This window comes from Salvelinus namaycush, chromosome 27 (genome assembly GCF_016432855.1).
Source record: "Salvelinus namaycush isolate Seneca chromosome 27, SaNama_1.0, whole genome shotgun sequence".
NCBI classification, from domain to species: domain Eukaryota; kingdom Metazoa; phylum Chordata; class Actinopteri; order Salmoniformes; family Salmonidae; genus Salvelinus; species Salvelinus namaycush.
The window spans coordinates 25550280-25564185 of record NC_052333.1 but is presented as its reverse complement, the minus strand read 5'-3'; the positions used below and the strand labels follow the sequence as shown (position 1 = coordinate 25564185).

General features: G+C 43.6%; 1 protein-coding gene across 1 annotated transcript; it reads right to left on the bottom strand.

Annotated features, from left to right (window-relative positions):
- Window positions 1-1536: 1536 nt before the first annotated feature.
- On the bottom strand, window positions 1537-2920 carry LOC120022692 (frizzled-1-like). The gene is made up of 2 exons (XM_038966675.1): window positions 2077-2920; window positions 1537-2019 (listed from the first exon to the last, which is right to left on the bottom strand). Exons 1-2 carry the CDS (start codon window positions 2845-2847, stop codon window positions 1861-1863), a joined length of 930 nt encoding a protein of 309 aa, XP_038822603.1. The 5' UTR covers window positions 2848-2920; the 3' UTR covers window positions 1537-1860.
- Between the last annotated feature and the right edge of the window lie 10986 nt (window positions 2921-13906).

The following is a 13906-nucleotide window of genomic DNA, read 5'->3' as shown; positions in this document are numbered from 1 at the left end:
AGGGTGTTAGAAAGTCATATGCAATTTATAAACATTGGTCGGCATACAAACAACATTGACCTCTATACAAACATAGTGCTATAAAAAATAAATGGCTCTGATTAAGAAAATGTAATACCTGGGTAAGAGAATATACCACAGCGTTAAAACAGAAAGATCAATATCAGCGTTGATGCCTTTGACAAAAATTTATAAATGGAGAGAAGCAATGTGCAGAATCATCAAGAACAAGTGAACAACATGGTCGTGTTCATTAGGCCATGCAACAGAGAATATTTTGCAATGGATAATTGGACAAGTCCATATATTCCCTCCCTGTTTGTCTGTTTTCTTCTGTTTGGTGCCTAATGAACGCAACCCTCTATGTGCATTAGGGCAGCAAGAGCTCAATGACTGATCTCTATCAAAGAATTTATAAAATTTGTCAGTATTTTTCATTGAGATTCAAAATACCATCCATTATAGAGCTGTGACTCTTTTAAAAAATCGGATGCAAGCTTTGTTTTGTATTATTAACCGGGAAGTTTGGCTTCTGGATGCTGATTGGCTGAAAGCTGTGGTATATCAGACCGTATATCACGGGTATGACCCAAAAATATGTTTTACTGTTCTATGTAAGTTGGTAACCAGTTTATAATAACAATATGGTACCTCAGGGTTTTGCGGTATATGGCCAACATACCATGGCTAAGGCCTGTATCCAGAAAGAAAAGCCTTTAGCTGTGGTATATTGGCCATATACCACTCCCCCCCGTGCCTTATTCCTTAATTATAGAATAACGAATATGACATTATGCGCAACATGCATGTATGGAAACACTACAGTGTGACAGATTTCTAAGGACTCCTCATTAAAGTTGAGCATGTTTTTCATTCAAGGATGCCAGGTGACTAGAAAGAGGATGGATAGTTGTGTAGACAGCTGGAAAGCTGGATTATTGGACTTCAATCACAATAGCTCCACCCATACGCTCTTAAAACAAAGGCACTGGACTGAGGATTCCATTATTGTCAAAGTCAATTCCAGTCATATAGCTTGTGTGCAGAAAGTAATAATTTTGGATCTATCCCCGTAAGTAAAAGGCCTTTAAATGAGTGCTAAATTCAAAATAGTTCAATAGCGACAGGCTTTTGTTTACACATAGGGATATTGATCTCATCCCCTAATCCAATATTTCTTTGGAGAAGTCTGCATTCACTTTAATGGTAAAATATCCCCAAAACACAAAATACACATGGTGAAAGAAAAATGAATGCTCAGACGTTCCATAAAAATATGGTAAAACAAATAAATAAATAGAAACGAGAATAAACTATGAAGTGGCCTGTAACCAGGTTTGAAATAGTGGTCTATGGAATGATTGTGAAAAAGGTTATTATGACCCATAAAATACAGCAAAAGTCCAACAGAACCTTGTTGACTGTTTCTCAAATACAGGGAAGATCAAAATTGCACAGGGGAGTGAACACTGGCTCTCATCCAATTCGTTTTTGAGAAGGGATGAGGAGAGAGGATGCGAGGAGTATGCAATTGAGATCTTCCCATAGTTCACATGAAACACCACTAAAGGGATGACATGAAAAAGTTCAATGGAGCACAAATAGAATTAATGAAAAAGTTCAGACAGTCTAATTCTCCTCATTGAACTAGATAAGAGCTATCCTTCTTTTTATATCAAAGTGTGATTGATTAGAATCAAATGTGTGGGCTATTTTAAATACAAATATGTATATGTAAAAAAGTCTCCCCAAAAAAGCTTATTTAGAACTTAAAAAAAAAAAAAGTGTGTCACAGTAGCTTTTTCTTCAGTTCATGCATCTGTGTGTGTGTGTTCAGGGGACAACAAACAGTATTAGGTCTTACACTGTTGTCTCACCCTGTTTATTGCTCGCCAGTCTTGTATAAAATCTCCTCCACGAATTCAGCGTCTTACTCGACCAAATCCAGAAGCCAGAGGTGATACCCACAATCAACATCATCAGGTACTTGATCATGAAGACGGTAAAGTCTGGCGACATCTGCGGGTGGTGGTGCCCAGGGCACGGCACTGCGTAGTTCTTACACGTCCGACTCACCCAACTCTTTTCCCACTGTTCCCTGAACGCCTGCTCATAGAAGTAGCACGCAATGACGACGGTGGCAGGCACCGTGTAGACGCTGAAGATGCCGATGCGCACCATGAGCTTCTCCAGTTTCTCCGTCTTGGTGCCGTCGTGCTTCATGATAGTCCGGATGCGGAAGAGCGACACGAAGCCGGCCAGAAGGAATGAGGTGCCCAGGAAGAGGTAGATTAAGAGCGGCGCCAGAACGAAGCCTCTGAGCGCGTACACGCTGTTAATGCCCACGTAGCACACGCCACTCAGAACGTCGCCGTCCACCTGCCCCACCGCCAGGATGGTGACGGTCTTGATGGCGGATGCCGCCAGGTGGAAGTACTGCGAGTTGGCTTCGATGGCCTCGTGACCCCACTTCATCCCGGCTGACAAGAACCACGTCAAGGCTAGGATGACCCACCAGATGGAGCTGGCCATGCTGAAAAAGTAGAGCATCATGAACAAAATGGGGCAGCCCTCCTTTTTGGTGCCTTGGATGACTGTTTTGACGTCACTGTCAAAGCGGTTGTTGCATACCACCTTGTCCCCCAACAAGAAGCCAGCGATGTAGGCTAATGATACTATGGTGTAGCAGCCTGATAGGAAAATGATGGGTCGCTCTGGGTAGCTGAACCTCTGCATGTCCACCAAGTAGGTCAAAACTGTGAACAGAGTGGACCTGCAGCATAACACAGACCATATTCCAATCCATATTTTGGCGAATGTCAACTTGTCCTCATTGAAGTACATCATTCCATGTGGTTTTGAGGGCTCACAAGGTGCACCACAATCCTCCTCCCCAAGAAAACGGTAGTTCAAATAGGGGGGTACTCTCAATGCAACTGGGCATCTAAACTGTCCCTTTACAGTCCTAAACTGCCCATAAGGTGATTCTGTTACATCCGAGGTAGGATTAATAGGAGCGCTTCTATCAGACACGTTTTGCCCGACGCACAACTCTCCCGCTCCGACGCACAACTCTCCCGCTCCGACGCACAACTCTCCCGCTCCATGCGAGCGACAAGGAGGCAGTGCTTGTTCCAGCACCGTACAAACGGGGGCATACATGGAGCAGAGGAAAAACTTCAGGTCAGGAGAGCATTGAACTTTCACAAGCGGATAGAACTGGTGCACTTCAAGCCCCGCGTCCTCTTGGTTGGTGTGCTCTAATAAATTTGTCATGATAGTCTCGTTATAGGCAATATCTGTACAGAGAGGAATGGAAATAGGTTGGCAAAAGCCATGTTCAGGAACAGACATTCCACGGTGGCCATGCTGACCATCTGCTCCCCGTAAAAGTGCAAGAATAATCAGAACCAGCAACTGGGAAAACATTCTACAAACTTTGTTGTTCCCCATTCCAAATTAATTCTAATACGTGACTTTATGTCCGCGCGTAAACAAGCAGGCTCGAGACCACGGGATTATTTTCCCGGAAAAAACAAAAGCAGAAACGACAAGTCTTTTATGACAGGCTACATACATTACTTTATATCCTCGCTTCCACAATTTACCTCGGATACTCGGAAGAGGTTTTAAATTCATCTGTTGTAAGTGTAATCATTATCTTTCTCCTCCAACTGTCTGTGAGGGTTGCGGTCCGGTATCTAGACTCCCCACTATTTACGGAGGGAGGAGCCTTGAAACAGACTGTAGGTTACTTTTTTAAAATAGTCTCAATCTTCCAAGATTGGTAATATTTGGTTCAAAAAATGTGCATGTCTATTCTATTTTATTTTGCATTTTTCGAGAGAAAACTATATATACGTATCTACTCTACCACCACTATGTCATTATCATATCATATGGGTACTGAAAGTTGCACCCTCCCTCTTCCTCGGAGGCTGGGAGAGTAGACTGCGTGCACCACGCCACTGTCCCTGGTCGGATTAACGCCTGATGGAGAGAGAGGAGGTGTGAAATTAAAGCCGATTGTGGAGTGACAGATTCATAGCTGGCACCAGTAACCCTGCAGGCTGCTGTGGCCTTGGTGGAAGGGGGGTTTAGGGAGACTTTAGCTATGCCAGCCAAGGAATATTAAAAAGGGGGAAAGAGACATATTGCAGCACACGTTCACATACACATAAACACACACACACAAACCAAAAGCCCACTAATGAATATTAGCAAAAAGCCCTATCCTTCTACGTTTGTCACTGCAGTCCCAGCAGCAGTCCGGATCTGGCCACATTATCTCATTTTAATAGGCTGACCTCATGGCTCCTACTGAATTATGCATAGTTTCCCAGTCCCACCTCCCAGTCCTGGCTTTGGTAGTCAGCACTTCCCAGCAGATGTGGGTCTTAAAAAGCCTGAAATCTGCACTTTTTTAACAATGCGTCCTTTTCTACACTACAGATAAGAACAAATCTTTTGTTTTGTAATGGGCAGCAGTGTAAAACTGATAATGTACAGGCAGTACTTCGAATGCTGCTTTTTGCTAAAGGTGATCTTTTAATTAACCATTTTCAAACCTCACAACTTCATTGTGCAATTATGTAAAACTGTTCATCATTACCACTAGCATATTATTCAAATAGGATTTCACACAAACATTAAAAATAATGTTTATGAAAACAACTGTCTTGATTATGATTGCGTCATTGCTACTGTAGTACATCTCCAGACTTGACTACTAAGAATCAATGCCCAGTAAGCCTACTTCATGTCCTATTAACACCACTTTTGACGGACATTGTTTACCCTCAGTGTTCCTCATGGGTGACCATTCAAAAGCTCACTCCTCGTGAGAGTGTTTCTTGAACTCAGTCTGAAATGGACACATCTCCACATTAAGCTACAGTATCACAAGAAAATTGCATAACAATATCGAGGCTACAGTATATACAGGGGACACCGGTACCGAGTCAATGTGCAGGGGTACAGGATAGTACCGCTGCACTGGCAATGCCAGTGTATAAATACAGGATTCGTTCCTAATTCAATTTGAGTTGAAATGCAGGGAGAATGGCATTTCAAAATGAGAGGGTACATGCTGGTAAAATGTTGAGAATCATTATTTGGGTGCCTGTAGGGGATGTTTGAATACATTTTCATAGCTACGCTGGTGGTGGTACCAAACCAAATGTAAAATTCTAACAGTCACTCTGATTGGGATTGACAAGCTCCCCTCTGTACTATTTTAGGTTGCTGCAAGGGAAAGGGGGAAACCTAGTCAGTTGTACAACTGAATGCCTTCAACTGAAATGTGTATTCCGCATTTAACCCAACCCCTCTGAATCAGAGTGGTGCGGAGGGCTTCCTTAATCGACATCCACGTCTTCGGCGCATGGGGAACAGTGCGCCCCCCCCATATAGCATCTGTGCTATTGAACCTGTTGGGTCATTGCCCATGTAAAGGTCAGGGGTAATTGAGGGCCGTGTTCATTAGGGCGCATTCAACATAATAAGAACGTTTGAATTTGTCATTGGACAAGTCCAGGTAATTCTCCATTTTACTCAGTTTTCTTCTGTTTGCTGCCTATTGAACACAACCATGTAGTCTCCCAGTCTGCATTCTGCGTGCGAAGTGTAGTCCACCAGTGAGCGCCACTTCCACCACCGCTGCATGGGAAAGATATTTTAGATCATTCATACCTCGGAGCAACAAGCTGACAGGTAAGAATGAAAACTCTCCCCTCCCTCCTCTCCTCTCCTCTTCCCTATTGCAGATATTATCATCAAATAGAGCTCTAAAGAACACAGCGTATCAAGTTGAATCGCCTCGGGTCTTTGAGGACACTAGTTTAGGAGAGGTGCAGTACAGCAGACTCATGGGGTTGCTGTTCTAAATCAGAGTTAATGAGTGTGAAGAAGAGCATAGTAGTTTTCATCAGTGTATTGTATATAAGGTTTTGAACTGGCAGTGTATTTTTGACTGTACCCCTGTTCAGTCTACTAACTAGTGTACAGAAAAGTTTTTGAGACAATCTACTATTTCTGGTTTCACCTCTTGACTATGTCAGAAAGGCAATGGGAATACTGTAACTACTGTATCTCATACCCTGTAGAGGAGATGTACTGCAGTTCTGAGAAATATTTACAGTGCAGAATTGCCATATTTACAGAAAACATATAGTGCCAACTCAGACTCCAAACATATGGAATTATGAGAGAGGGTTCATGAAAGGTTTGCTTCAAAGCCTCCCCTTATATTCAACTAGGTCATGTCCTGGGGGAGAAGGTAGGAAAAGGACAGAGATTCATTGGAAGAGGGGATATCTTTCTGGTTGAATTTAAATGCCAAGATAGATGGTAGCAATTACTGTGTAGGGTCTGTTGCATATGCAAAGTATCGTATGTTTATGTCTGTGCCTTGGTTTGAAGTTACTTAAGGAGATATTTTACTCCTTGTATCCTTATACCTCAGCTATGAGATTTAGATTAATTCAGACGTTGTCGAACGACGTAGAATAGATACTGCAATGCAGGTCTAGTTGAATTGAGTGTGTTACAGTAGCCGAGGTATAAGCCATGGGCTTATTTAAAGTCACAAACAGTTCATTCACCCAATTGTTGGAACTAGGAAGAAAAATCGATTATTTATTTTGTAGTCAACTTTTAGTTAATACTACTATGACTCTTGCAGAGGAGGCCGGTGGAAGGAGTTATAGGAAGACGGGCTCATTGTAATTGCTGGAATGGAATTAATGGAACGGAGTCAAACATGTGGTATTAATGGAACGGTATCTTCCATTAATTCCATCCCAGCCATTGAAATGAGCCCGTCCTCCTATAGCTGTCACGCCCTGGCCATAGAGAGGCTTTTATTATCTATTTTGGTTAGGCCAGGGTGTGACTAGGGTGGGCATTCTAGTTTCTTTATTTCTATGTTTTCTGTTTCTATGTTTTGGCCGGGTATGGTTCTCAATCAGGGACAGCTGTCTATCATTGTCTCTGATTGGGAATCATACTTAGGCAGCCTGTTTTTCCACCTTAGTTGTGGGTAGTTGACTTTGTTAGTGGCCTGTATAGCCCGAGAAAGCTTCACGTTCGTTTTTGTTGTTTCTTGTTTTTGTTGGGGACATTCATAATAAAAAGAAATGTACGCTCACCACGCTGCACCTTGGTCCGGTCATTTCCCTGACGACGTTCGTGACAATAGCTCCTCCCACCAGCCTCCTTTGGAGACAAGAGTACCGTACATTTATAAATGGTCTCTAGTGTATAAATTAGGCAACTCAGTGCTTGTCTAATTACCCAGTCAGTTTAATGAATGTATGTGTGTTCATAACAATTAAAGAGTACACTTGAAAAGTAAATCTGCTCTGAAATGCGCTGCATATTTCCATACATTTACAGACCCCTGGGACAGGATGGAAATAGGCTATGATTGGAAATATATATTAATTTAGTGTTCTTGGGGTAAGTTGCCAAGATACTTGGTTTTAAGTTGGCTACTTCTGTCATTCCAGGTGGAAAATTAAGTAAAACATGTTGTGATGTGCACACACAGTGTGTGTGTGTTTGTGTGTGTGTGTGTGTGTGAGAGAGAGAGAGGGATATGAAGGAGAGAGGATGAAAGAGGTGAGACAAAAAGAGAAAAGATCTGTGAGTTTGTGAGTGTGCATCTGCATGCGTGCGTGCTTTTTGCTTGCGTGCCTTCGCTGAACCCCCATGTTTCAAATTAAAACCTAATTACTCCGGACACGTTTTACATCCCTCACTTCTCCTTTCACTCTTCTCCATGACTTATGTTCCTGATATCTATGCCACGTAACCCACGAGGCGCCAAACTGGAGCAGACTGGGATGGAACAGCGCCTCTTCCCTCCTTTTCCTGATCCCAATCCGGATCCACAGCCTCACTGCCAAGCAGATCTCCTTAGCCAAACAATTAGGGTATATTTTTGAGGCCTGGAAATTCATCCTCTAATTATCCGTGTCGGGAGCATGCGGTTTGTGGAACGTCGTTGCCCTCAGCACCCCACAGCAAGTCTTCTTACAGGGATGTGGAATATAAGACTGATCGGAAGCACGGAGAATAATCTTTCAGAGTATTACAGTCAATGAGATTGGGGCATAGGCCATGTGAAATTAAGCATGTGAAAAAGGCCTAGTTTTAGAAGGCAAGCACATGTAAGGTACAATAAGAAATACAGTACCAGTCAAAAGTTTGGACACACCTACTCATTCAAGGGTTTTTCTTTATTTTTACTATTTTCTACATTGTAGAATACTAGTGAAGACATGGAATCATGTAGTAACCCAAAAAGTGTGAAACAAATCTAAATATATTTTATATTTGAGATTCTTCAAAGTAGCCACCCTTTGCCTTGATGACAGCTTTGCACACTCTTAGCATTCTCTCAACCACCTTCATGAGGTAGTCACCTGGAATGCATTTCAATTAACAGGTGTGCCTTGTTAAAAGTTAATTTGTGGAATTTCTTTCCTTCTTAATGTGTTTGAACCAATCAGTTGTGTTGTGACAAAGTAGGGGTTGTATACAGAAGATAGCCCTATTTGGTAAAAGACTAAGTCCATATAATGGCAGGAGCAGCTCAAATAAGCAAAGAGAAACGACAGACCATCATTACTTTGAAAGTTTCTTCAAGTGACGTCGCAAAAACCATCAAGCAATATGATGAAACTGGCTCTCACGAGGAAAGGAAGACCCAGAGTTACCTCTGCTGCAGAGGATAAGTTCATTAGAGTTAACAGCACCTCAGAATACAGCCCAAATAAATGCTTCACAGAGTTCAAGTAACAGACACATCTCAACATAAACTGTTCAGAGGAGACTGCGTGAATCAGGCCTTCATGGTCGAATTGCTGCAAAGAAACCACAACAAAAGGACACCAATAATAAGAAGAGACTTGCTTGGGCCAAGAAACACGAGCAATGGACATTAGACCGGTAGAAATCTGTCCTTTGGTCTGATGAGTCCAAATTTTGGATTTTTGTTTCCAACCACCGTGTCTTTGTGAAACGCAGAGTAGGTGAACAGATGATCTCTGCATTGTGTGGTTCCCACCGTGAAGCATGGAGGAGGAGGTGTGATGTGTGGCGGTGCTTTGCTGGTGACGCTGTCAGTGATTTATTTAGAATTCAATGCACACTTAACCAGCATGGCTACTACAGCATTCTGCACCGATATACCATCCCATCTGGTTTGCGCTTAGTGGGACTATCATCTGTTTTTCAACAGGACAATGACCCAACACACCTCCAGGCTGTGTAAGGGCTATTTGACCAAGAAGGGGAGTGATGGAGTGTTGCATCAGATGACCTGGTCTCCACAATTACCCGACCTCAACTCAATTGAGATGGTTTGGGATGAGTTGGAAGGCAGAGTGAAGGAAAAGCAGCCAACAAGTGCTCAGCATATGTGGGAACTCCTTCAAGACTGTTGGAAAAACATTCCTCATGAAGCTAGTTGAGAGAATGCCAAGAGTGTGCAAAGCTGTCATCAAGGCAAAGGTTGCCTACTTTGAAGAATCTCAAATATAAAATATATTTTGATTTGTTTAACACTTTTTTGGTTACTACATGATTCACATAGAAACGTATAGGGGCCACATGCTATTAGGAATATATTCATATTGCATCAAAATACACATAGAAACACTATTAAAGTGATGCTCCAGAGCTTTTGTATAATTTCAGCCATTAGTTTTGAAAGTATTACTCACGAGCCAAAACTGGTCCCCGAGCATTGTTCACAATTGTGTACTACGTCATCCATTTCATGTAAATTACCTCCTGCAAAAAATAATGACATACTGTACCAGTCAGAAGTTTGGGCACACCTACTCATTCAAGGGGTTTTCTTTATATGTACTGTTTTCTACATTGTAGAATAATAGTGAAGACATCAAAACTATGAAAAATCACATATAATTAATTGAGTTAATAAAGTCGCATACAAATTTAGTCTCTTTTTTCCTTTATTAAGTAAGGCAGCTCCAAAATGCAGGTGTTTCAACCTAACTCGGTGCTTTCTGTTGTGGTGGGGCAGCCAGCGGAAAATACAGAGCGTAGGGGTTGGTAATGTTCTCTAGTTGCGCTGTGATTGGCTCAGTGTTCTGTCACTCATAGGAACACCAGGTCATCGCAAAATCTACAGGTAGAGCTCGAAAATTCAAGCTCCGTAGGTGCTGCCATAGAGTTACATTAGAAATGCCCATCCAAGAAGGCAAAAAAAATCAAATGACGTTATATCTACAGTAGCTTTGATTGGACTGATCATGTCCACATCATATTTTCAAAATCTTAACTAGCAAGCTAGCAGTCATCATCATGAATAAAGTCGACAATCTACTGGCAAATCCTTCACAATCCTTGTCATATGAAGAGAAATGATGAAGAGAAATTATAGATAAAACGTATCGGTGCTCATGCTGTCAATCCAGCATGACTTCTGCCTCGCTCAAAAAAACTGGAAACTTGGAACTGGGAAATCTCAGACTTCAGTGAGTTCAAGACAATCTAGAGAATGCCAGACTTTGATGACAACATTTCCCCACAAAGGACTGCCACGCCACCTTCCTGTTCAAGTAAGCACAGCACAACAAGGTGAGTCCAAAAATGTATTGCATGCTGCTATACATATGCCAGGGAGATATGTATACTGTATGTATGTAGATATGTATACTGTAACTAAGAAAGTAATACTAAGTGTATGTTGTGTAGTAAGCTGTTAGCCCATGTGCCTCACCCTAACACCCTTTGGTCCATACTGAAAGAATGGCCCATATCCTGAATTCTGTCGCTGTACATGGTGTCCTGTTCAAAAGTGCTAAACTAATAGTTATATTGACTACGTCCGTCCTCGTTCGCTCATTAAGCTCATTAATGTCTTAATCAAAATTACGGATTGCCTCTTATCCGCCCGTCTGCCTTGGGCTGCCTTCTGAGAATTTGTAGGCGATCGAATAAACCCCCACTTCCTTCCATTCTGATAGCAAACGTGCAATCTTTGGAAAATAAAAACAATGACCTATGTATTTTTGTAAATAACAGCTGGTGCACGATATCTAAGGAAGTCTCGAGGTTTTGCTTGCTTGAGGTAGAGTATCTCATGATAAGCTATAGACCCCACTATCTACCTAGAGAGTTTATCTGTATTTTTATTTTTATAGCTGTCTACATTCCACCACAGACTGATGCTGGCACTAAGAACGCACTGAATGAGCTGTATTCCGCCATAAGCAAACAGGAAAGCGCTCACCCAGAGGCGGCGCTCCTAGTAGCCGGGGACTTTAATGCAGGGAAACTTAAATCTGTTTTACCAAATTTCAATCAGCATGTTAAATGTGCAACCAGAGGGAAAAAAACTCTGGACCACCTTTACTCCACACACAGAGACACATACAAAGCTCTCCCTCGCCCTCCATTTGGCAAATCGGACCATAATTATATTCTCCTGATTCCTGTTTACAGGCAAAAATAAAAGCAGGTCCCGGGTGGCGCAGTGGTCTAGGGCACTGCATCGCAGTGCTAACTGCGCCACCAGAGTCTCTGGGTTCGCGCCCAGGCTCTGTCGCAGCCGGCCGCGACCGGGAGGTCCGTGGGGCGACGCACAATTGGCATAGCGTCGTCCGGGTTAGGGAGGGTTTGGCCGGTAGGGATATCCTTGTCTCATCGCGCTCCAGCGACTCCTGTGGCGGGCCGGGCGCAGTGCGCGCTAACCAAGGGGGCCAGGTACACGGTGTTTCCTCCGACACATTGGTGCGGCTGGCTTCCGGGTTGGAGGCGCGCTGTGTTAAGAAGCAGTGCGGCTTGGTTGGGTTGTGCTTCGGAGGACGCATGGCTTTCGACCTTCGTCTCTCCCGAGCCTGTACGGGAGTTGTAGCGATGAGACAAGATAGTAATTACTAGCGATTGGATACCACGAAAATTGGGGAGAAAATGGGATAAAATAAAAAAATAAAAAAAATTAAAGCAGGAAGCACCAGTGACTCGATCAATACAAAAGTGGTCAAATGAAGCAGATGCTAAGCTACAGGACTGTTTTGCTAGCACAGATTGGAATATGTTTCGGGATTCCTCTGATGGCATTGAGGAGTACACCACATCAGTCATTGGCTTCATCAGTAAGTGCATCGATGATGTCGTCCCCACATTGACTGTACTCACATAACCCAACCAGAAGCCACGGATTACTGGCATCATCCGAACTAAGTTAAAGGGTTAGAGCAGGAATTCCCGCTTTCAAGGAGCGGGAATCTACCCCGGAAGCTTATAAGAAATCCCGCTATGCCCTCTGACGAACCATCAAACAGGCAAAGCATCAATACAGGACTAAGATCGAATCGTACTACACCGGCTCTGACGCTCGTTGGATGTGGCAGGGCTTGCAAACCATTACAGACTACAGACTGCCCAGTGACACAAGCCTACTAGAAGAGCTAAACTACTTCTATGCTCGCTTCGAGGCAAATAACACTGAAACATGCATGAGAGCACCAGCTGTTCCACGCTCTCCGCAGCTTATGTGAGTAAGACCTTTAAACAGGTCAACATTCACAAGGCCGCAGGGCCAGACGGATTACCAGGAAGTGTACTGCGAGCAACCTCTCCCTGTCCGAGTCTGTAATACCAACATGTTTTAAGCAAACCACCATTGTCCCGATGCCCAAGAACACTAAGGTAACCTGCCTAAATGACTACTAGTGCCATCAAAGCTCATGAATAAGCTAAGGACCCTGGGACAAAACACCTCCCTCTGCAACTGGATCCTGGACTTCTTGACGGGCCCCCTCCAGGTGGTGAGGGTAGGTAACAACACATCCACCACGCTGATCCTCAACACAGGGACCCCTCAAGGGTGCGTGCTCAGTCCCCTCCTGTACTCCCTGTTCACTCATGACTGCACGGTCAGACACGACTCCAACACCATCATTACATTTTCCGATGACACAACAGTGGTAGGCCTGATCACAGACAACGACGAGACAACCTATAGGGAGGAGGTCAAAGACCTGACCGTGTGGTGCCAGGACAACAACCTCTCCCTCAATGTGATCAAGACAAAAGAGATGATTGTGGACAAAAGGAAAAAGAGGACCGAGCACGCCCCCATTCTCATCGATGGGGCTGTAGTGGAGCAGGTTGAGTGCTTCAAGTTCCTTGGTGTCCACATCACCAACAAACTAACATGGTCCAAGCACACCAAGACAGTTGTGAATAGGGCACGACAAAACCTATTCCTCCTCAGGAGACTGAAAAGATTTGGCATGGGTCCTCAGATCCTCAAAAGGTTCTACAGCTGCACCATCGAGAGCATCCTGACTGGTTGCATTACTGCCTGGTATGGCCTCCGACCGCAAGGCACTACAGAGGGTAGTGCATACGGCCCAGTACATCCCTGGGGCCAAGCTTCCTGCCATCCTGGACCTCTACACCAGGCAGTGTCAAAGACTCCAGCCACCCTAGCCATAGACTGTTCTCTCTGCTACCGCACGGCACCAGAGCACCAAGTCTAGCCCAAGAGGCTTCTAAAACAGCTTCTACCCACAAGCCATAAGACTCCTGAACATCTAATCAAATGGCTACCGAGACTGTTTGCATCGCTATCACTAGCGGAGGGTATTTCTGCTCCAGGGCAAAGGCCTCTGAATACATAATATCACAAGGCTTAAAGCTGTACCGAGAGTACAGAAGCACCTACAGTACACACCAAAGTAATTTAATTTATGTTCATCTCAGTAACATCATGCCAGCACACATCAGATATTTGTTATTGTATTGTTAACCCAACACCCCTGAATTTACTACAATATTGTGGCAAGGCAAGGATGTGAACCCAGGTTGTTGGTGTGATAAGCAAACACCCTACGCATCACACCAATAGGGTTAATACACTTGG